This window comes from Ammospiza nelsoni, chromosome 5 (genome assembly GCF_027579445.1).
Source record: "Ammospiza nelsoni isolate bAmmNel1 chromosome 5, bAmmNel1.pri, whole genome shotgun sequence".
NCBI lineage: Eukaryota > Metazoa > Chordata > Aves > Passeriformes > Passerellidae > Ammospiza > Ammospiza nelsoni.
In genome coordinates, this window is record NC_080637.1 from 46,544,028 (window position 1) to 46,569,438 (window position 25,411).

At 39.7% G+C, this 25,411-nt stretch overlaps 1 protein-coding gene across 1 annotated transcript; it reads left to right on the forward strand.

Annotated features, from left to right (window-relative positions):
- The first annotated feature begins 639 nt into the window (after positions 1–639).
- On the forward strand, positions 640–24,958 carry SLC17A8 (solute carrier family 17 member 8). The gene is made up of 12 exons (XM_059472547.1): positions 640–755; positions 7,390–7,642; positions 9,712–9,830; positions 13,171–13,285; positions 13,757–13,844; positions 15,705–15,791; positions 16,717–16,856; positions 18,322–18,471; positions 21,041–21,173; positions 22,447–22,557; positions 23,905–24,032; positions 24,656–24,958. The coding sequence occupies exons 1-12, from the start codon at positions 655–657 to the stop codon at positions 24,956–24,958; spliced, it is 1,728 nt and encodes a 575-aa protein (XP_059328530.1). The 5' UTR covers positions 640–654.
- The last annotated feature ends 453 nt before the right edge of the window (positions 24,959–25,411 follow it).

Consider the following 25,411-nt stretch of genomic DNA (forward strand, 5'->3'; position numbering starts at 1 on the left):
CAGGGGGCCTCCCCTGAGTGGGGGGTACGCAGTGAATGGGAGCTGTAGCTCGCAATAATTCCCTCCCTGCAGAAAGGTCTCGTAAATATTTAATAAACTTCTGGCCCTTGCCATAGATGAGGTCTTATTAGCGAACTGGAGTGGCTTGAGGACAGGTATTGTGTCTGTTACTATAGCACCACCTTGCACAGGATCTCGGTGTGAAAGAGGCAGGGGAGGGAGGGAGGGAGGGAGGGAGGGATGCACAGAGGATGAGCCCCAGCGAGGCGGGCTGAGGCTTGCCTGTGGAGCAGGCAGCACTCCTGCCCAGGGAGGCTGGCCTGAGCAGCACCTGCAGCTCCCAGCGTCAGCCCGGAGCCGCTGCCCTGCACGCGTACCGACAGCAGGCACCAGAGCTGCTCCCAGGGCCACGCCGAGCCCCTGAGTGCTTCTGGGGGGGCTTTGCTCCACAGCTTTTCCCTTCTGGCTTTGCAAGATCTGACTTTATTTTTTTTTATTATTATTTTTTTACCCACTCCTTTCTTAAGCAACTGGTTGTTGTTGCAGAGGTCACCCAGGGGGACTGGTGGAGGCTCCTGGCTCTGGCATTGGGAAATATGACAGCAGAAGTGAATGCTTGTTAACATAAGGGATTTACTGAAGAAGAAAGACAAAATGCCTTTCAAAGGGCTCGGTTCACTGAAAGAAAGATTTTTTAACCCAGGAAAGGAAGAGGTGAAGAACACCATTAGCGACTCGCTGGGGAATCTGAGAAGGTAAAACCCAACAGAAAATTCCCAGACAGGTCCATCGATTCCATTTATTAAGAGAAATGCAGTATAGAAAAAATATGTAAAAACATAAAACAGATTATAGAGTTGCAAAATTAATATCTGAGTACAGAGAGTGAGACAGCTTGCTGTAAGACAGAAGATGTAAAAGGAGCAGTTACAACAGCATATGACTGTAGATCATAGACTATTTATATCAAAAAAGGTGAAAATAAATTATGAAATAATGTTTTAATATTAAAAAGAGCTTGAAGACCTGTTTAATTAAAAAAACCTTTAAATAATTAGATGTGATTAATTCTGTGGTTTAACTTGCACAAGAAAAAGCAATCATTTAATGAGAATTAACACTCCCAATGATGGCACTCTTGAAATTAGACTTAATGTTCTTAAATTGCAGGTTTGGGGTTTTTTAAAACTTGTTCCAAATCAGAGAAATAAGAGAAATAAGAGAAAATATATTGAATAGAGATGTGTATGTGTGAGTTTACTGACACTAGCAAATTAGAGAGAGAATAAGGAGAAGCAGCTGTGTGCTATCAAAAGCAGAAAAAAAGTTTAAGATTTTCATCTTAACCTGATAGTTTTATGAACCAAGAAATGGAGGATTCCTATTTTTAGAGAAATGAAAATCTGATGTAAGAAATTCCCAGTTTCATACAGGGGAAGATATTTCTCATTTAAAAAGAAGCTTATTTATGTTTGTAATGGCTAGTGACAACACTTATTTGTGTAATCAATAGATGAGAGCCAGAGGGGTTAGTGGCATTTCTCCCATGCTTGATGTTGTGTTTTAAATCTTTGTGTGGATCAGGCCAACACTTTAATTGAAGGTGTTTCTAGTGACTGAATTATATTTGCTTTCATATCCACCCCTTTGCCTTCTATTGGGAATGCTATTTTGAGTCAAGAAATAGTAATTCTAACCAAGCATTTGATCACAAGAAAATGTGTAAGAATTTACACATAACATACTGCAGTTATTCTATTTCTGTATCACGTGAACAGAGCATCTGTGTTCTACACAGTTTCTACTTAACTTTTTTTAATTTACAGTGTTACAGATGAAACCTGTTTTGCTTTACTTTTTTTACTTTTATAATACTCTACAGTAATTCCAAGAAATCTGTTTATTTTTCAGAACATTGATTAAAGTAATTTATTCAGTGATAAATTCTCTCTGCTGTGGGCTCTGCCGGTCAGTTTGACCAAATACCTGTAAGGTTTGTATCTAGTGAATATGTGGTGTAGCAGCACACTGGGCTCACCTTAGATTATCCAGATTGCTCTCCTCTTGTAGCCATGTATTAAAGCTGTCATGCTACTTCCTACACAGTTGATAGCACAGGTAGCCAACTTCAGCAACACTGCTCCTGAATCAAATTAACCCAAATATCACTTGAGGTGCAAGAAAGTTTGCTGAACGTAATTATTTTCTATTTTAAACTTAGGTATCTCAGAGCCTTTCTTAGATATACCAATCAGCAGAGGAAATAATCCAAACTATAAAATCTTTTTATTATCTCTGCAGTCAGATCTAAGTAAGAATTGCTGCAACTTGAGCAGTCCTGTAGGAAATACGCAGTCATCTTTGAAAGTTTCCATAAATGAATGAAACATGCATGTTTTTAATATGAACTTCATTCTCTACATCTTAGTCTACAAATGACAACACACACTTGTGTTTTTATATGGTGGCACATATATCTATATACCAGCTGCAACCTTGACTTTGCTCTTCATCCAATACAATTGTCTTTAATGTGGTGAAAATCAGCAAAAAATTTGGTTTCTCTTCTAGCATTCATCATAGTTTGATGAATTATTATAAAGCACATCCTTGATTAGATCTCCAAGTGTGCCTTCACTGACTGATGTGTTGATGTCAAAACTGACAAAGTGTGTAGAAAAACATGTTTTAACTTTGGTAAATATGACTGGCCTGTGCCTTCCTGCCACATTTCCTCTGTCTTGCAAACGAGAGAGAAGCAGATGCCTGGCAAGAGCAGCTGCTCCATGGCAATTATCCGCAGTCCAGCTCAAGTGCTAAAGCACAAGCAGCATAAAGCAGCTTACTGCCTCCTCACAGGTGTGCTTATTTGTGGGTGCTGCAAAGTAAGAATCCACTCACAGGAGGTGACTTTAGGGTGTCTGGATCCTGGAAGGGAGGCAGGGAAGACTGAACTGGAAGACCCAAGAGCCATCCTTTCTTTAGGCTATTGGCAGCTGTTTAATTTGTGAGATCTTAGAAAATGTTTTAGAAAATCTTGTAAATGCTTTGTATAATTTTTTAATACAAAAGTGTTTTTTTCTTGATTATTTTATGCAGTGGGGCAGAAAAAAAACCAGAGAATTCAAGGCTTGGGTGAATGAATATCAGAATTGTGGCTCTGTCATCACTATGTTTCTCAGAAAAGAAAGATTTCCTGCAGATCTTATTGACAGACCGAAACACTTTGGTCCTTCTGTGAACTTACTGTAGTCAAGGAAGAAGCCAAAGACTGAAGTAAGATATTAGGCTCTCCCTACTCTAAGGATTTCAGGAATCCTGGACCAGCTAATGGCAACGGTGGGCTTCTTGGTGAAGTGGGAAGTGTTTAAGTGGGTTTAAAAATTATCACTTTTAATGTGAAAAGACATATGGGCCATGGCAAATGGCTGCTGTATGAAGTGTAGCCTTGATAGGTGTCATTCTGGCTGCTCTAGATGTCCCTTGGTGAATTAGCCTAAACTGCTGAAAACTGCATCTTGAAGCTGGGTGATAGACACTTGCAGACAGGGCTCCTCTGACTGTGGTGGATCATGGAGTTATTCCTCTCAGATTTTCCCTTTGTGCAAAAGCTGGGGGGGCTTGGTGCCTCCCAGACTGTGCAGTGCTGTGAGCACTGTGTGGGGTGAGCAGGCCCAGCTGATGCACGAGTTGTGCCTTTGTAGCACTGTGAGTGCCAGGGCACAGAGCACTTGTGCAGCGCTGCACCGCAGCGCCCAGGGGCCCAACATCCCTGCAGTGCTCCTTCACTGCACCAAGGACACACTGCCCTGCAGCCCAGGAGGGCAGCACCTGGGCCATGCAGTCCCTCATGTCTGAGCCTTGCTGTGGGTTTCATGGAAATACCATGCAGAAACAAGCAAGAGAGGTCCCATGCCCTGAGTAACTCGAGAGAGTTGGGTGTTTGTGCCGGGATTTGGTACCAATGCATTAAATACAGGATTTCTTATGGAAAGTTATCACCTGGACAAATCCCCGAAGAATTAATAAGATCTTACGAGATTATATCTGCTTTTGGATTAATGATTTTTTTTTTGTTATTACTGTATTTCTGGTTATTGATAATTATAATTACTGGTTTCTGAAGTTATGCAGGGATCATTGTAGTTAATGGATTTGTAGGTGTGAGCTTTGAACATTGAGTATGATTGTGCTGCAGCTGTGAAAGGCTGCCACATCTGGTGAAATCCATTCTAGAATGTGTTTTAACACAACAGACATTAACATTTGTCTGTTACTGTACAATCAATGAGTTTTTAATAAATGAAATTAAATTCTAGTACACCTAGAAAGAACTAATTCCTCTGCTAAAACCCCCTTAAATACAGAGTGTGCTCTAGGGATTTTATTTATTACTGATAGGGATTTTTAATATTTCTTTCATGCATTCACAATTCTGTATATGCCAGAGTAGGCATTCAATAAAAAAGAGAAATGTTGCATAAAGTTATTATGACATTTGGGCACAGAATATGGATGCAGATTCAAATAACTTAGCCCTTCTTACTTGCCAAATGTTGTACATTTGCTGAAAAAGGAAAAAACAGATCTAAGAAGTGAACATGTCCAGTGCAGGAAATTGCACTGTCCAGTGCATGTCCACCTGCATCTCCTGAATGAGGCTGATAATTAGAGGAGAGCACTGGCCCTGAACCAGTTTCCTTCTAAGTCATTGGTAAACAACTAGTAAAAATTTTCACTGACACTATGAAAATGTATGGATCAGTTGGAAGATAAATTTCTCATCATTTCATGGAGTTGCCATATTTTCATTAAGTACCTGTTCAATAAAATAATACCAAAAAAGCAGTGCTGACACTGGCTGTGTGAATGCCTGCACTTTTTAAATACCTATGTGTTTGGACTGCTACTGAAAAATAGTTTTCTCCAAGACAAGCCTGGTATGGAGGCATTGAAATTAATCTCTGGGAGCAGGAAATAAACTGCGTGGGTTTGGGGTGATGGATCAGTCCTCAACTTGCTTCTTTACATTAGTCAAATACAATAGCAGAATAATGAACTTCTCTGCAGAGACCATATTGGTCCATAGTTCTAGTCCTGGGTCACCACTTTTAGCACTGAATTTGGTGCAGAAGGATGTTTTCATGCCTATCTGAATTGACAGCCAGCTGAAAACGTCCAGATGTTTTGGCTTTGCATGAAGTGTCTAATTTTTGCCAGCTGCCCAAAATAAGGCACCCCCTAAAGTCTAATGTCTCTCTTATAAATAGAGCCTAATTTTTGGAGAATAGTTAACTGATTTAATTCCATCAATATCTTATATTCTGTTAGAGAAAGACAAATTATTTCTTTTGGCTTAGCACTTTGGAGATTATAACAGTTCAAAAATAATTATTCAATTTTTTTTCACTTCCTGAGGTCTTTATTTTTCATATCTCATTCCTTGTATCTTTACCTCTATTAACACATAGGGCTTGGAATACTGGTGTCTTCTTTTTCAAGTGCCTGACTGAATTAGTCTCTGTAGTCCCATGTCACTAACAAATGCTGTTTCCCTGCAGGTGAATCATAAGATCTCCATCACCCCCAATAACACCACAGTAAGATCACACTCTCTATGTTACTTTGCTTGAATGCGAAGGCTTTGCTCCAGTCTGACAATGAGCTAAAGATCTAACTTTGCAGTGAGCACTGGTTTGAGAAAGGAATTAGATAAAATAATCCCAGGAGTTCCCTTTTGGCCCAAAACGCTGTGATTCTAGTGTTTCTTAAAAACATGAGCTGATGGACTGTAGCTTATTTTCTTTTTGCTAAGACTATGGCTGAAATAATGGGTTTATATTGTGATGTAAAAAGGAATAATATGGTAAATGATGCTCCAGTTAGCTCTAGAACCTAAAAATGATATTTTGAAGTGAAACCTTATATTGGAAAGATAGATTTAAGTGCACAAGAAGCCATACTTAATGTGTTTATCTGCAAACTGTCCAGTGCAGAGTACTATCTGTTAGATTATGGGTAGTGCATTAGACTTAAAGCAATTGGGAAAAGCAGTGATTTAACCAACACTGTCCCAAAAAACCCAGCCCAGTCAGATGTAGCCCATCCATGTATGCTCTGTCAGAGTTGTTTATGTTGATTTTCATACTGAAAACTGATGTTCAAATACATATCAAATATATACATTAGATTTCAAATACACTCAACCAGATATGTGGAAGAAGGAAATATGTTTTTCCTTATCAGACAATAGTAAATGAAATAATCTCATCATTTTACATGGCAAGCTGGGCTTCCTTTAGGTTAAATATTTACACAGTACTTCATGGCAGGCACAAAGAGAGCTGGATCCTGAGTTCAGTGCTTCAGGGTGATGCCAAAACTGAAAGGCCTGATCAAGGCCTCTCTTAGTAAAGGCATAACCTTAAGCTTATGGTTAGTGTTCAGTGGGTTAGTCACAGCTAGCCATGTCCTTCAGTGTTTCAGCATGTCAGAAAAACCATAATCTGCATTTTAAAATATACCTGTAAAGGCAGTGTTAGAAAAGGAATTATTTAGCTCTGGTCTGGTGGGTGTGTTAGTGCTTTCTTACCTCACCTTTCCTATGACAGACTTTGCCTGGTCCTGCAGCATGATGTTAATAGCCCTAATCAGATCTCAAGACCAAATTAAATTTTAATTGCACTATCATGCAATTCCAGATTGCATGAAAGTGCCATTTTGTTCAATATGAATATCTCAGGTAGATTGCCTGTGGGAAAAGGAAAGGCTGGATATGCAAAGCCTGAGGAGTGGCACTCCTGTGTTAGTTGGTAGCTGATGGGCAAATAAAGTCTGGGCCTGTCACTTTTGTGTCTTTAAAAGGGGATCTGACGCCAGAGAGGTTTCTCCTCTACTGTACAGCTCTGATTTTTGTCTCACAGGAGAAAACAAATTCCAGGAAGTTTGGGGCTGAGTGAAACCATGCTTTGTGTTGTATTTGTCTTCATCCTTGAAATATACTGGCAGCTCTGCTTAGTAAATCTAGTCAGAAATTATGGTTAATTTAATAATATGTACATTTTCCAAAGAATCAATGGAATTTATCACAACAGACCTCCAGTTAGATCTCATAGTTGTGCTCATGAATAGCCTGTGAACATTGTTGCAGCTGGCTGTCTGGCTGGGTGGTTCAGATGTGCAACATTCAGAAGTCATTCAGGCAAAAGTGTGGTCTCTGCTAACCTTTCACAGCCTGTCCATCATTAGCTCACCTCACAACTACCCAAAGACAAGCACCTCCCAACAGGAGCTAGCAGGTGACCGGAGCACGGAGCTGTCCATCCGCGTTTCAGCAAATTTTACTGAGACGACAGGGCACCTTCATTTTTCCTTCCCTCGTGTGTTTAGGAAGCTCGATGGCACCAATGTGGAGGAGGAGCCCCTGGAGCTGACGGCGGAGGGGCGGCCTGTGGCGGCGAGCGGGCGCCGGGCCACGCCATGCGAGTGCCACTGCTGCGGCCTGCCCAAGCGCTACATCATCGCCATCATGAGCGGCCTGGGCTTCTGCATCTCCTTCGGCATCAGGTGCAACCTCGGCGTGGCCATCGTGGAGATGGTCAACAACAACACTGTCTATGTCGATGGAAAGCCAGAGCTGAGGGTGAGAAAATGGTTTCCTTTCACTGCTCTGAGCTGATCCTGCTGCGAAATCACCCAAATGCCACATAGCAAGAGAGAATGAGGGAGACACATCAGTCTTGATACACGTAGATGCACAGGCACTTAATTCCTATTTAGGTGATGAAGTCACATGAAAAACCTTCAACATCTGAGGATTTGCAGTGTCGCAGAAAGGGTTTAAGTACCTGAAATGAGAACTGAATTTGCATGTCTCCCAGGTCGTTGATCTGTCAGCTGTAGACAGATTTTGCTGTGGTGGCAGAAGCTTTTGCTCTTTACTGTCTCTCAGGGAAATGTGCTGTGATGCTGCAGTAGAAGGAATTAGCAATTATTTTTTGTAGGGCTGCAGCCACTACATTCATATCAGTGGATAATTCTCAAGACCTTAAAGCAGTCACTGGCAATAAGACATCAGGTTTTTGACAGCGTAGATTGTTGTTAGGAGCTATTAAGAGCTAGGTGCCAAGCTGTTTTCAAATTTGCAGTGGATGGCATGTGGTCCATAGCAGATCCTACACAGCTTTATCTCAATGCACTCCAGCAGGTGCATCCAATCCATACCACAGCATTCCCCATCCTCCCTCAGTATTCGGCTGTGATGTCAAGTGCCCCTTTGTGGATTTTATGAACTTAAATCTCTACATTTGCTCTACTTGTTGACTTATTTTTGGATATCTATTGAATGTTTTTGGCCTAACAAATTCATAGGAATCTTGACTCTAGAATGAAATGCTGTGCAAATATTCATCATCTTTTCTCCTACACTTTTTAACTTTTGGTAAAGAAGAGTGCAGAAAATGTCTATCATAAATTTCCAATGTTAAAATATGCCTATCTCCAGGACTCATGATCATAGGAGCCATGCTTAGACTTCCTGCTGAATTTGTATTTATTCAGTCTATTCCCTGATCTCCATGGTCCTTCTGGGACTTCCAGGTTCTATACTTAAGCAAGAGAAAGTATGTGCCTGCATAGGTTGGGAAGCTCAGAAGAGGTAGTTTCAGAAAATGGGAGTACATTTCTTCCACAAGTCTAAACTCATAGTGTTTGGGTATGAGCATCTCCTGAATCAGGAGGAGCCTTCTTCCATATCTCATGGTGTTTTTGCCTTCAGAAATTAACACTACCTAGAAACTCAACTGGAAATTGCCAGTAGAAAGTTAGGTGTTTAAACAGAAGTGCCTCAGCACAGGAAAGTGAGACACATCAAAATGAGTACTGATGGGGAAGGAAACCCTTTAGCCTTCTGTAAACATGTCTGGCTAATTAATGCCATCTGGCTGTAGGTCAAACAGTGAGCTGTTTTTCAGTTTGCTTCTTTGTGAGCAAAAAATCAATGTAGTGGGAAAAACGTTTTTCTTTAACATGCAGAAAGTAATATCAAAAAAAGAGATGTCAATGCTTATCACTACAGCTGCCAGTTCTGTGTGGTATTTTAGTGAAAACTGGCTACTCTGGCATCACTTCTAACAAAAGATAAACTAGTCACTGGCTAGTGTTACCTGGTTTTATTTTCAGATTGCTTTGTCTTCAGATGTTCTCCCCGCCTCCAACTCTTTTCTGCCCCATGCCATTTGATGCTGACAGTGGAGGATCAGAGTTGGGCCCTGACAGGGAGAGCCATGAACAAATCTGACCAGGAAATAAATCAACTCAAAGGCTTTAAGCAGCCTTGATAAGCTTGGGAAAATGGATACGTCCATTGAAAGTTATCAGGTCCTTCTTATAACTCTGAGCAGTCTTGAAAGCAAAGGCTTCAAGTTTAAGTAGCCTATGGGGAAGCAGTGGCAAGTGGCAAAGTTGAAGGTCCAGCATTAGGTGCTTTATGGCTGAAACCTTTCCCATTCCTAAGAGCCAAAGAAGTAATTTCACAGGGGAATTGAACATCCTTTTGCCTTAACTGGAGGTTTTCAAGCCCAGCAATCCTGAGCAGCCAGTGTAGAGAGGCTTAATTTGGTGCACAGGGTGACTTCTGTGAGACTTGTAAGCAACAGTTACCTCACAATGAGAATGCTTTATCTTGCAGCATGTGTCCCATTTCCTTTACAGACAGCCCAATTCAACTGGAATCCAGAGACTGTAGGACTCATTCATGGCTCTTTTTTCTGGGGTTACATTGTGACACAAATTCCAGGAGGGTTCATCTCAAACAAATTGGCTGCTAACAGGTAAGAAAACAACAAGCAAAGGAATTACGCTTTAGAGCCTGTCAACTATTTTACACTGTGTAAATGGGAATTACTAAAATAGCAAATTAGCTTTTCAGAAATGCACATCTGAAGCTGAAAATTCAGTATTTATCAAGAATTATTAATAATAATAATTAATCATTAATAATAATTGATTAAAAATATTTCTGAGGACAAGACTTCCATTATGGGTCTATTGCTGATTTTTCAATTTAACTTGTTTATCTCAAATATTTACACATTTCTTCTCTAAACAATAATGCATTCTGAAGAGTTCAAGGAAAATCACCTTATACTTCCAACAATAGTTGAAGCATTTGTCTTTAAGAAGTTGCCTTAGTGCTCTTTACCTCAACTTAATACCAAACAATAGTTTTCCAGCAGTGTTTAGTCTTCCTCCTTTAACTGTCCACAGTCTCTGTGGACTGAAGCTGGGAATAAAGGAATTCCAGAACTATTTATGATCGGAATTCTCAAGTCTATCCTCATGCACACAAATATCCTTGCCAAGGCTGGATACAGTACTGACTACAATTAAAATTGCATAGGACTTCTAATAGAGCCTCCCAATTTCTGCTTGGTGAAGTCTGAGAATCTGTACAGATTTTTTTTTTATGATCAATGTGTTTGTCAGCCCTTTTTTTTTTTTTTAATTCAACTGCTTTTGAAAATGTGAATAAGAAAAACTAGTTAATTTTGTCAATGTTAACTTTGATTTTAGACTTTACATCAAAAGGTCTTCAGAACTTTGAGTATTATCACAAGAGAGAGGGTTGTTGTCCGAACATAGCTGGTTGTGAATGAGCTCATGAGATGTGCATATTAAGGGTACTTGGGATCTACAGATTAAAATAAAAAAAGATGGCTGGTACTAACTTTGTTCTCTGCAAACAAGATGTCTTATCTACAAATAGTCTCAGAACTGGAAAGGGTCTTTAAAACCAGTTTTATGTTGTACTTTGCCCCAAATCTTTGCATTCTCCAAAGAGCTATGGGGGTTACAAGACTGGGATGTTCTTCCCATCCATATGCCCTTGTGGAAATTTCTCCAGAACAGAATCATCCCACAAAATTGCCCAGATGGTTCAGTCCTACTCTGCTCTGTCCATAACCAAAAGTTACTCAGAGTTTGGTTTGCACTGCTTCTTCAGCACTGTTCTCATCCTCAATTATTTATTTCTCTACCACATAACAGTGCCTAGGCACAATAATTTTCCATCTGCCAAGTAAGCCAAACAAATTAGCTAAGATTAATAACTTCTCCAGCCTTTCTAGTCTTGCCACCAGCTTTTGCAGCAGAAGGGCTCCAAAACACAGATGTGGACACTGTTGGCTAAATAATTAAGCATATTATTAGTTTAGCTTTTGTTTCCTTAATTTGCTTGCAAGTAGTAAAAAATAACCATGTTTACATCATAACTTGATGTGTTCTGTCAGCAGAGTGTTTCCTTAAATACAGGCTGTTCACAAGCACAGAAAACTCGGCATTTATCCCTGTGAGAGTTTCCAACTCAATCTAAAGCTATGCTATAACATCACATTATGGATTTGCCCATCATAACTGGGTTTAGGAGTAGAATTTGCTGAGGAACAAAAATAGCTCAAGAGATGAGCTCAAAGAGAATTTCTATTTGCTGTAATAGGATTCACTAAGTCCATGTTTTTCCTGTATTCCTCATTTACCCAACCAATTTCAGCTCAGGTAGGTTCACCATTGGTGCCAAGTTTCAGTTTCAGTTTCAGGGGTTATTTGCTGAGATACAGAGCAGGAAAATAGGGGTTCTGTGGCCAATGAACCTACCAGCCCTAGAAAGAGGAAAAACTTTCTTTTGTCCCAGATGCACTCTGGAAATGAGATTCTATGCTAATAATGACCTCATAGATTTAGGCAAAGACTCCTTTGCCACTTGTTTAAACTGTGCAACCTTGAACATACCTACGGACAACCCACTCCAGGCACTTCTCTAATGCACATAATTATCTGTAATAGTGAGGGATTCAAATGGATCTCACAGTGGCTGAAAATATTGAGTGCTTTCTGGGTTTGCACCAAACCCCTCTAACACTATGTAATTTACTCAATACATTCACCCAAATTGATGTGGTCTGCATTCCACCAAAAAGTTCATCAATCATTTACTGACACCATCCATTTAACTTGGTGCTTATCCTCAAACACACACCTAAATGTGATGTCAGAATTGCTTGGTGGATGCATGAAACACTAGGCACCTCTTGATATCAGTTTTCAGGAAGAGCACCCTGCTGGGCAGAGGAGTCTGTAGCTGCTTTGATCCAAAAGTGGCAGCTGCCCAGGAATTGTGGTAGTGAGGACAGAAGAATATGTGAATGAATTGAAAAAACCTGGAATATTTCTTGTCAAAGTGGAGACGAACTTCTTTGGGATAAATGGCAGTGAATTGATGAAAAGATGCTGCCTCTGTGGAAACAGTACTCAACCCTTTAAATAGTAGCAGAAGAGTGACTGGTTCTAATTCATTATAAATGATGCATTTACAACCTAGGGATATTAACAGTTGGCATTAAAAGAAGTAGCAGAGATTTGAAACTCAGTCTTTAGAGATAGCTGTTTGGATAATTAAACATGTTCTCTTTGTTACAGTTTCTTCTTTCACATGGTTATTAATTCACATGGTTTGCTGTAGTTCCCTGAGTCAACAGTGTTATGATAACAGACCTGATATTCCTATTAGTGGTAAGAAAGCAAAAGGCAGAAGTCTTTTCTTCAGGGATCACAACAGAGAAATAATATACTTATTTTTCAGTTAAATGTTTACTTGACTTTTAAAGCAGTCTCCTAAATGTCAAGATATGACTGTGGGCTTTGTATTCCAATTCATATTTTCAGACTGTTTTCTATATAAATCAATTCATTTGTCACTTAGAGAAGTGACAAAGGAACTGATTTATGTAGAAGCCTGCTCAGCTTCTTTGCTTTGGTGCTCATCTCTTTAGTGCTTTCTTGTCACTCAGATAATGAGCTCTCTAGGCGTGGATTTTGCTTTTGTCAATAGGTGTAGAGAATTTAGATAAAACAGTGTTGTTCTTTGACTGTAAATTTTTCATGCTATAACACAACCATTAACCCTACTGTGAATAAGATCAGACACAAAAATGAAGTCACATATATTTCCTGCGTACAAGTTTTCAGAGACTGAAATGCAAACAATTAAAAAAAAAAAGAATTGTAACAAAATATTTTTAAATAAGTTTATAAATATTTATAAAGTGGAACATGAAAACACTTCTGAAGAATAGATAATAATTGTATTCCCTTTTATGCTACTTTTCTCCATAGGGTATTTGGTGCAGCTATCTTTCTAACATCTACACTGAACATGGTCATCCCTTCTGCAGCAAGAGTGCATTATGGATGTGTGATGTTTGTAAGAATTCTTCAAGGTTTGGTGGAGGTAGGACCACACACCATTTTGGTCCTTTCAAACTGAGTTTGATTTTGAGATTTGGTTCTAGAAGTTGTAAGATCTCTTTTGATCAGGGTTTCTCATCAATATACAGTTTTACTTGCTGCTCATTTTGAGGTTGTAATTTTTAAATTATACTGATTATATTTCTAAGTTTACTTAAAGTAAAGAAAAATGTATATTTCTGGTGCTGCAATTTGAGTTGTTTTAGTTTTCTTGTGCCATCAACTGCATATACTAACCAGTGTTTTTGTCTCAGAACATGTTACTATTCAGGTAATGGGTAATTCAGATTAGTGTGACAACTTCATACTCAAGCAATCGAGTTCTTCCAGACTTACCTTACCCTTCCTGTATCATTCCATGGTGACAAACAGCTAGGCAGTAGGGATAGCATCAGCAACTGCTTCAGGTGGAACGCAGTGAAAGCAAATCATGTGATGTGTGAAATTCTGCCAGGGCGTCACGTACCCAGCCTGCCACGGGATGTGGAGTAAGTGGGCCCCGCCGCTGGAGAGGAGCAGGCTGGCTACCACTTCATTCTGTGGTGAGTCCATGGGCCTGTATGGTTCATGTAAGCATGTGTCCTTATTAGATTTATTTTATTAATTTCATTATTTGAAGGAGTTGCACAGACACTCTGCCCTTTGCTACAATCACCTTGTACCCTAAACTTAGGAACTTGTGAGTCCTTTCTTGTTTAATATGCCATCATTTTATCATTTAAAGCCAACACCAAAATGGCTCTCATAATAAACTGAGTCTAGAGGTTCACATGAGAGAAATTATATTGTATTTTTTTATTTGCATCATCCTTAGGGATTCCATTTATTATACATACTCAATGGATACTTCTAAACAAGCACACATTTAAAAATTATCTGAAATTATCTTCATTACTTTAGGGTGGTTGCTCAATATACTGCAGCGGAGGTGATGTAACTTCTCGCCAGCAGCTGCCCTGCTTCATTTTGTTTTGAGTTATGATCAGACATGTGCTTTGCTCTCTTCTCTGTGTCCCTTTCCAATGCTGACAGCTGAAGATGAATGTCTGTAGGAGAAAATGTTCAGTAAAGATGTAAAAGTCACAGGAAAAAAAATTCTGTCCATCAGCAGTAGAGTTGTGTGGCTGGGGAAAATACAGCACTAAACAAAGATAGAAAATAAAAGGAAGAGTGAAACAAGTAGATAAAAACCCATGTTTGAATATTATGGGAATTTTATTTTTACTACAGATGGCTTCAGGTTTTAATTATTTAGGTGTTTTCACTTCCTGCAGAAGAAAAGATCCAAATAAAAGCCTCTCCACTCAATGTTCCGTCTGTGAAATTTCTAGCATGGAATCTCTATAGAAAGATCCATCCTTCAGCTTGACATCCATTTTAGTACTACAGGTCACTGATCCTTGCACTTGAAAGGTGCATAGGAGCAATGGAAAAATTAGGAAAATTCAGGTTAAGCAGGTTCCTGGTTTTTCTATCTACATTTTGGCCTAGGGCTTTTCTGTAGGAAAGCTGTAGGAAAAATTAATTACATGAAGATGAGGGAGAAGGATCGCTGTGAACCATTGCAAAGAAGTATTTGCTAATAAGTGGAGCATTAACAAATGTTTATTAACAAAACATGTACTATTCTCAAAACCACAAGTATCTCATTTCCTAGAATAATTCAGAACAACACTCTTCACATATAAAGCCATTGGCACTGTCTTGCACTGAAACCTATTATCTAGATTGCACTTAAATACTCATCTCTTTCCACAAGACACTTAGAAATATATTTCACCAGTATTATGTATTTCCCAATCAGAAACCTTGGCACAGACCACATTTTTATCCTCTTTTATCCCCCTGTCAACATTTGCCTATTTATTCCAGCTGTTTGTTTATGTTGTTGATATGAATTAAGCATGGTTCCACATACTCAGGGTTGGTTTGAACACCCTCCCTGCTACCAGTGCTTGTATGGTCATGGGTCTAGGGCCATGACAAGAGCCTCCCAACATATCTGCAGCCATCAGGATTCCTCCATGAAACTTCTGAAACTCAGTCCATTATCTCCTCCAAATCTCACCTCACACACCACAGTGCCAGGTGGGATTTCTGACTCAAGAGCACACATATAGCTTATGTCTCTGCAGTTTTCTGTCATCAGTCTTGGATTTTCAAATCCTATTTCCCTACAGGGCACAACTCTCCAAAATGAGACTGGTGATGCATGAGGGGTCAGTTCTTCCTGTTATCCCAGTCAAAATTTTGCAGTTTCCATCCCATCCTCCAAGTTCATAAAGTCAGTCAAACATATCCTTCCAGTTCTGCTCTCATGAGCACCTGTCTGGATCATGTGCTCTGAGAGCTGGGCACACCTACCACAGCTGACATGTTTTACTGATCTGTTTTCTCTTCAGGGTCTTACGCAGGCGCAGTGGTGGCCATGCCCCTGGCAGGAGTGCTGGTACAGTACATAGGATGGTCATCAGTCTTTTATATTTATGGTGAGTTGCCTAACATGAAGGACATCTGCCACTAGATCAGTACTGCCAGTCGTTTGCTAAAACCTGTCTAACGAGGACGGATCAAAGTTATTTTGATGTAAAGAGGTTGCAAATGGGTGCTCCAATTTATTCCCTGCTTATTGCAGATTCTGAGAGCTTTCATTTTGTAATCGTCTGTTACAAAAGGTTGCAAAATTTTTATGATCAGGCTGCAGCCCATGGTCACCCAGTGACAGGATTGGGTGCAGTTGCAACACAAACACTTGCTCCTCCACAGCACAAACACTTGTGTGAGACCTGTCCCAGAGTGGACACTAACAGCAAAAATTGCAGCAAATGCTGCTGACAGGGAGCCAAACGGACCTGAAAACTTCTGCCCTGAGAAATCTTCCCCATGCTGCCCACCTTTAATAAAGCAGTGCCACCTTTACAAAATGGTCCCAGGGGTATGACCTTGTGGCTGATCTGGGATGCCTCATTCTTCCCCTCACAGTGTATGGCAGAGGTGGCTGCAACCAGCCTTGCACATCGGCAGCCCAGTTAAAGTGGGTTTTCTCTGTCTTCCCCAGAAATACAGGGCACAGCAAAAGATTTGCCATTGCCACCTTACAGTGAAGTCCCTTCATGCAGATTCCCACCACTTTATGGCCCATCTGATTTTTTTTTCCCTAGGTCCTACAGAGAGGTTTTTGCCTGCCTTTTCTTTGCCCCATGCATAGAAATAATAAAAGTGCCAAAATGCTCAAATGCTTTGCAAGCAGGCATACAATATACACAAAGTTAGTTGCCATATGTTGTTACTTCCTGGGCATAATTTCTTTGCAGGTTTTGTTAACTGGCATTTGAAATAAACTTCAAGGCTTGCAGATACTGAAGTGTAGTTTTATTGGCTTTGAAAACCAAGTTGCTTTTCCTGCCTCTTCAGGAATGTTTGGGATTGTTTGGTATGTGTTTTGGCTGCTTCACGCCTATGAGAGCCCTGCTGTGCATCCAACAATAACCAGTGAAGAAAGGATATATATAGAAACAAGTATAGGAGAAGGAGCCAGCCTAGCTAATGCAAGTGTAAGTAAAAAAAGGCTTTCTTTGTCATTTGTGAGTAGATCAGCATATGACTGGATGGATACTGTTACCTGAACTAGGGGCTTTTCCTTTCAAGAAAATTACAGAATCAGACTCTTGCAGCTAGACTGGATAAGTACAGGAAAACTCATAATGCTATTTAAGGTCTTTGCTTATGGATGTTCTCTGATCTAGGGAGGGAAGGGAGGGGTTGGGAGGGGGAACCACACATTCTGATCTCCTGCTCTTGAGTAATTGTCATGTTTGTTCTAAAAAATAATCATGGATTTTGCTAAATAAGAACTTGACAGCAGATATTAAATTATCCAGCTGCCTTTTGAACTCCTGTTAAGGATGATTGCAAATCTAATAGCTTAAGGACTGGGTTTCTGCCCTGCTCACTCTCACAGCTCAGATCCTTTAAGACTTCTCATCCTCTCTCTGAGAAGATCCTGGAAACTTTGAGTTAAAACCTATTTCCCCATCAAATTTCCTTCTGTTCCTTTAGGCAACTTTTTTTGCCAGTTGTGAAAAACAAAGGTGTTTCTTGTTCATTCCTAGCTTTCAGTTTTGAACATTCTAGAACAAAGTAACACCAGGTTTTTCCTCTACATGTTTTGGGTAGCAGCCTTGTTGCGAGTGTAAAGTACCAGACTGTCTTTTTGGGCATGCATCTGAAATTTGGCTGATCAAGTCTTGGCTGGAGACACACACACACACTTGTTCCAGGTCATGGATTTTCCTTGCAGTACAGTGCAGTTTTTCTGCAGAGAAAACTGGTACCAACTTCATGGGTGCACACACAACTGCAGGCATACCATGGCCTGTAGAACACAATTAACATTTTTTTCAAAGAAAGGGAGAATGTCAATGTGTATTGCCATAGCTACAGATCTCAGTTTCTGATTGGAATTCTATTAACAATGAATCAGTCTCTGCAATATGTTTCCTGCTGTATGGAGTACTGGAGCATAATACTAATTGAAAATGCCAAAAAAGCAAGTTATAGGTCTTTTTTTTCTGAATTGAACTAATTAGGTTGAAGCAGGTAGCTGCTTGTTGCTGTGCTACTGCACGTGTCTTAGCTTGGATAACCCTTTTCCCCCACTCTTTTCAACAGAATGTCTCAAAGTGCATCAGCCAAAAAGTGGGGATGGCACAAGGTTTTCTCTAGTTTTCTTTGATTCTTTTACTGCTCCTGTTATCCTACTAGCAGGATTCCAGAAGACCTCAGGTAATTTCAGTAAGCAGGGCAATAGCAGTGCAGTGTCCACCTTTAACATCCTAACTTCTAAGAAGGATTCTCTACCTAGTTTTTCCCAGCAATTCAAGTGATATATTTCACTTGCATTTTAAGTGATCTGTGATGTAAGTTGTATGCAATGTATCTAATAGACTTGATAATAAAAGATATTGGTTCTTTATTTTGCCTCTATCTACCCAAATTTTTGGGGATTTTTTCCCTTAGAAATTTAGTACTCCGTGGAAGAGATTTTTCACTTCAATGCCAGTTTATGCAATCATTGTGGCAAACTTCTGCAGAAGCTGGACCTTCTACTTGCTCCTTATAAGTCAGCCTGCTTACTTTGAAGAAGTGTTTGGATTTGCAATAAGCAAGGTAAATGTATGAGAATAAGCATACCATGCAGGCATACCATGGCCTGTAGAACACAATTAGGAGATGCAGCAGGAGAGGTTCAGGTTCAGCATCAGGAAGGATTTCTTCACTGTCAGGGTGGTTAAATATTGGAATGGTCTGCCCAGAGAGGAGGTGAACATCATATCTGGAGATGTTAGAGAAATAACTGGGCATGGCACTTAGTGCTATGGTTTGGTTATTTGAGGAGAACCAGATAGACCTGGGACACGCTTCTGCTGACCTGACAGAAATAAAAGTATGTGAGCATGAAATGATTAGCAAAAGGAAAGAATGGAGAAGTTGATTTTGGGAAATAGTTGATTTAAAGCCCCCACATATCGTGAAAAACCAGTAAATGGAAATGTACATTTTGTTTAGTGTTGACCATTCAGCATTTAACCGGCTAATTTTTATCCTCATCTTGATTTTTGTGACTTTTCATTAGCTATGAAGATCAAATTCTTTATAGGTTTATATTCCGTGCCACCACCATTTCATTAAAATCAGAATTGTTACACTTCCTCTTTAGAGCATGAATGAGGAATACAGAATAATTGTTTTAGAAAAGTTTTAAAAACTCTTTCATTTAGCATACATACTTGCTATGTGGTAATTATTTTCAAGCAAGTCTAAGGCTGATAAAGAACATAATTATTTTTCTGTTCTGGGAGCACCGTGTGCCCAGCTTCTGCAAGAGAAGCAATGGTTGTGCCATGGTAGCAATGACAGTCTAAATGGCCAAGTACAGCATGGAGATGAAGAGGGATATTAAGAAAAAGTACATCTGTTTATTCTGAGCTGCTTTTCATTAATGCTAGAGTTGCATCTCTGTGAACCTCACTAATTTAAAACCAGTGTAAAACCAACTGTCAGTGTAATGAGGTTGCACATTGCTGAAAGTAAACACAAACTTCTGACTAAATTACTGCTTCAAAGAAAATCTTCTAGAAGATGACATGCTGATCACTAAAACTGTCTCAGGGATTGCACTGACTCCGATCCTATTTGACATCTTCATTAATGACCTGGATTATGCAGCAGAGCGTACCCTCTGCAGGTTTGGAGATGACACAAAATTAGGGGCAGTGGCTGCTACACTGCAGGGTAGTGCTGCTGTACAGAGGGCCCTGGCAGGCTGGTGCAGCGGGCTGACAGGAACCTCATGGAGCCAATGAGGGAAAGTGTAAAGCCCTGCACCTGGGGAGGAACAAGTCCATGCACCAGTATGGAAAGCAGCTTAGCAGAAAAGGACCTGGGAGTCCTGCTGAACACCAGGCTGGACATGAGCCAGTAGTGTTTCCTTGCAGTAAAGACTAATGGTATCCTGGGCTGCATCATACAAAGGCCACCAGGTAAAAGGACATGATCTTTCCCCTCTACACAGCACTGGTGAGGGCACACCTGAAGTACTGTGTCAAGTTCTGGGCTCCACAGTACAAGAGAAACAAGGACATACTGGAGAGAGTCCAATGAAGGAATGGAAATATTTCTCCTATGAGAAAAGGCTGAGAGAGCTGGGACTGTTTAGCCAGGAGAAGAGAAGGCTCAGCAGGGTTCTCATCCATATGTATAAATATCTGAGAGTGTAAAGATAATGAAAATAGGCTCTTTTCAGTAGTGCTCTGGGCACGAACTGAAACATGGGAGGTTCCTTCTGAACATGAGGAAACACTTTTTTGCTGCAAGGAGGACTGTGTACTGGAACAGGCTCCTCAGAGTCCTCAGATCCTTTGATCTTCATTGCTAATGAAAAGCCACAAAAATCAAGAAGAGGATAAAAATTACCTGGTTACCTGGTTGTGGAATCTCCATCCTTGGAGATACTCAGGAGCTGTCTGGACAACATTTCTGGGCAACATTCTCTATGCAATCCAGCTTGAGCAGAAGGAGGGTCCTTCCAACCTCAGCAATTCTGGGATTCTGGGAAAATGAAAAAAAGGTGAACATCAGTTTGTAGGCTGTAATCCCACAAGAATAAAAGGGAATCAATGTTTTTACATTTACGATTATTTAATTATTTGTAAAATTATTTCATTTTATTTGTAAACTTATTTCATTATGTCAGGTTTTATGCTGTATGGTCTTCAGTCCCTATGCAATGTGCAGGTGTTTCCTTCCTTTACACTGAGGCAGGAAGCAGGGATTGATTTGTTGTTCAGGAAGGAGATCCTTGAGAACAGAAATAACAAAAATATAAAAACGCAGTTGAAAACCAAGATAAAGCACTCCAGTATCAGGACAAATGACAGGGCTTTGTGATGTCTACAATAGGATTTAATATAAACAGTCTTCTGTGCAACTCTTTAGAGTAACCATGAGTACTTGGGATATTGCATGGCATTTCAAAGGTGAGATTCTCACTTGTGCTCTGGTTTCCCCTCCTGGGCCACAAGGAGATCTTTCTTCCCTCACCCAGTTTTAAGCACCTGCTGTAATCAGATAAAATGATCCAGGGGAAAAGAAATGAAGCATCATTATGGTTCCTGTTCTCTTGCCTCTAAATCTTGAAGGAGAAAGGACAGTTAAGCACGCATTTGTCTAATTTCAGGTTGGCCTTTTGTCTGCAGTTCCTCACATGGTCATGACAATCATTGTGCCCATTGGAGGGCAGCTAGCTGACTTCTTACGGAGCAGGAAGATCTTAACCACTACCACTGTAAGGAAGGTCATGAACTGTGGAGGTACTATTGGATTCTGAAAATATGGCATTTCAATGGTGTGCAGTCAGTCCAAGTATCATAGTTTTGCCCATGTTTAACTGTAATAAGAGACAATTTACTCAAGATTGCATTTATAGCTGGTTAATCTGAAGCTTTAAGTGGAGAGCTGATGCCTCATGACATAAATCCTTAGTCATATGAGCATGCTTTAAAAAAGGGAGGAGACAAGAAGTCTGGTTAATAATTGAATAGGCAATAGCATAGTATGATCAAATAGGCCTCATCCTGCAAACTCATACAAAGTTAACCCTGTATCATGGTGCTGGAGGGACCCTTTCCCAATGGATATATTCTTGAAGTAACTGGCCATGTTCCCATTTGCTACTCCCAGCAGAGCCCACTGACAAGTTTAGACTGGAAGGTTTAGGGTGGGGGTAAAAAGTGAAAGATGAACAGGAAAATTTTAACCCAGCATGAAGTAATTTGTTTCCAATTCCATAACTGAACTGAAAAATCAGTGACATGTAGGGTTGATATTGAATTAGAGAAAAGATTTCAAGCCAGACAGCCTATGGAGTAGTTAGTTGCCCTCTGCCAATTGCTGGCTTGCATTATTTATAGATGGCACAGACTCCTAGAAATAGAGATGCCTGCAGCCAGTGATATCACACAACTTGGCTATGCATCTTCAGAAAGGATGGTTAAATTAATTGTATTTTCAGAGCATATTAATAGTGTCATTAAAACAACAAAACAGAAGGGTTGAAATGTTACATATTAGAAAATATTAATTTCCAATAATGGCAGAGACTGAAAGTTCCCTGTGATGCTCAGGGATGTCCTGTTGTGTTGGTAACACAGTTGTATGTAAAATACTCTTTTGGTCCATTTACCAAGAAATTCTTGTATCACTACAACCATGAGAAGTTAAAGGCAAGTGTTTTTCTTCTTTCACTCAAATGTTTATGGGTTTGTGAATTTTTCTGCTCTTTGCACAGACTTGCTTTCTCAATTTTCTTCCTGTATTGCTCAGTGAATACAGTGAATTAACTTCACCAACGGTTTGGGTCATGTATACAGCAGTGAATGAGGAGAAAAAAAGAATATATTCTCAAACAATAAATATACAAATACTTATGCAAATGCACAAATCTCCCAGTTGTGTTCAAGAATAGCTAAAAGATGCAAAATAATTTTCTCTCATTTTAAGCTGCTACTCTGGAGAGTGCTTATTAGTATTTTCATTGCAACTAGAAATTTAAATGCAATTCATTCTCATGTGTTTCATTGGAAGGTTTTGGGATGGAAGCAACCTTGCTTTTGGTGGTTGGTTATTCTCACACAAAAGGCGTGGCTATTTCCTTTCTGGTGTTAGCAGTAGGCTTCAGTGGCTTTGCAATTTCAGGTAAGAATTAATCTTATTCTTGCTTTTACTATTCATGATAAAACTGATGTTATTATCCTCACTGTTCTTACTGTCATAATTTCTATTATTTTGTTTGCTCTTAATGTGGCAACTTATGGGGTGTTTGTTATTTCTTCACTAATTTACTTTGGTATCTATGAAACATGTTGCACACAATACCTGAAGCTTTGAAAAGAACCTGCTCTTTATTGATCCCTGTTTACATCAGCTTTATGCTGTTATTTTCTAATATACTTTTACACTATCAGTCACCTTTTCATCCTATTTATCTGTATGCCTAAAAGGAAAGAGACAGAGAGAGAGGGAGAGAGAGAATTACTCTGCAGGGAATAGTTGCACAAAGGCTATCAGTTACAATTCTGTCCCAAACCCTAGCACCCAATTTCTGCTTCCTATCTCAGCCCTCCCTCCGTTGCATCCCACATCCAGCCCTTCTCCAGAAGTTGTTTCTAACACTTTCATGAGTCTCACCCACGTTTTGTAGTGTCAAGCTGTTTTGTGGCACCATCAGTACCAGCATCACTGAAAAAACTCCTCTTGCTGTGAAGATTAAAGATTTTCTTAAGATTGAAGATCTTCCAAGAAGACTGCCAAGAACATGAATCTATTGAACAAAATTGACCAGCAAAGTAACTGCTGGTGTTCAGTTATTTCAGGATTCTGCAGATGGGAAGGGGTTTTTCTGCTCAGTTACGAGGTGCTTGCATAACTGGTCATTTCTATCAATCAACTTTTATTGCAGGACTTTCCCAGTAGTCTATTTCTTACCTTATTTATTACCATGCACTTGAAATTTATCGTCACTTCTCGTGATCAACCATAGTTAATATGACTAATTTTCATTACCTAAGGAATGATAAATATCTCAGCTGACATTTAGTATTTGGTTTTATTTCTTAATAAAATATGTGCTCAGAAGACAAACTGCAGTAAGGATAATTGTTTTTCCTACTGGTTTATATTCTATTTTTCTATCATGTTGTTAAACTGCTGTTAAACCACTCATGTGGTTAAAACACTGAAAGACATGAATTAAAAACCCTACTACATAAATAAAAAGATAGAAGACATTTCACTAATTTGAGGCGTTGATTCCTTAATTAAAAATATTTGCCAAGTTCACTGTTCAGGTATGAGAAAATGGAAAGTACAGACACTTTAAACAGGGCCAAACAAAACTTTATTTTCTGTACAACATAATCTTTGGAGGTGCACTAGGGAGGTTGCTAACGTTTTTAGCCTTCTTCAGCCAGAATGGCTGCAGAAAGCCCTGTTGGCCTGGTAGGGCAATGCTGTTCAGCTGGCTGTTTCTCTCATTTTTTGTAGGCTTCAATGTGAATCACTTGGACATAGCCCCTCGTTATGCCAGCATTCTGATGGGGATCTCCAATGGTGTGGGGACACTGTCAGGAATGGTGTGCCCACTCATTGTTGGTGCTATGACAAAACATAAGGTAACAGTCTCCATGTTTTCTAGGAAAAGGGTTAGGTAATGCAACAAATTTAAGACATTTTTTAAAGATTCCTGGGGATACCATTCCATCATTGGTTTCTGCAGCTTCTTTATGTTTGTCTTAAACATGCACTTTTTAATTACCACTTTGGCCTAATTCTCAGTTATTATAACTAATTATCTGTCTAGGCAGATATTTTTTAATACCACCTGAGCCTGAGTCTCTGCAGCATCTCCATACAACTGTGCAATGCTTATAGGGCTTGGAAAACTCCTCTACAATGCATCCATACCCCTATGGTAGAGAAGCAAACATTGATCTACAATAATATTTGTGTAGTTGTTAGAGAAATCCTTGCATTTCCAACTCCACAAATATCTCACATGCAAAAGAGAAACTTTACTATTAAAAAAACAACAAAGAAACCCAAGTTCAATATATGCTGTAGTTATATATAGTACAAAAAAATCTTTGCAATGGTTCTCATACGTTGTTCTATCTTCAGCATCAGGAATCAAACAGTGCTCACAGTCATTCCTCAATATGAGCTAATTCATGGCATAATTTGGAGAGTGATATTTCTTATTACTGGAAACTTAATGAGACCTGCACCATTCTTTCAGACCCGTGAGGAATGGCAGAACGTCTTTCTGATTGCAGCCCTGGTGCATTACAGTGGAGTGATATTCTACGCTATCTTTGCCTCTGGGGAGAAGCAGGAATGGGCTGACCCCGAAAACCTCAGTGAAGAGAAATGTGGCATAATTGATCAGGATGAATTGGCAGAAGAAACAGAGATGAACAATGAAACTTTTGTAAGCCCAAAGAAAATGTATGGTGCTACCAATCAAAATAGTGAAGTACAGAGAAGGGAATGGAGGCAGCAAAAGCAAGTAACTCAAGACATGGAGGAACAGACTTCTTAACATTGTGAAAATGGAAATTTTCAAGATTTGTCTTAACACTTGAAACTGTAAGATTTGTATAGCAGCTACTCCCATGACTCCTGCCTAGCTGCCCCAAATCATCAGGTATTCACATTTATTGTCTTATTCAATTATGTAACATCTGGCCACACGGCTAGATTTGAGGGGTGATAGTTCCCTCCCAGTGGTGTGTAAAATGCTAACAATAGGACTGGGATAAGTGATCCTAAATCCTCTCCTAGCCATTATATGACCTTGGGAGAGCTTCCGCGCCAGTTAGATGACAAGCCCTGGCAGGGCTCCTGCTTGATGCAAGCTGTAGAACTTACTGTAGGAGCAAGGAGTTCCCTCATCATCTCATCTGAGCAGAGAAAGGACAAGCGATACTATTGTTGTCATCTCATTGTATTTCATATTTCTAGAGTTCCATACTATTGTTATTATATTCTTAAA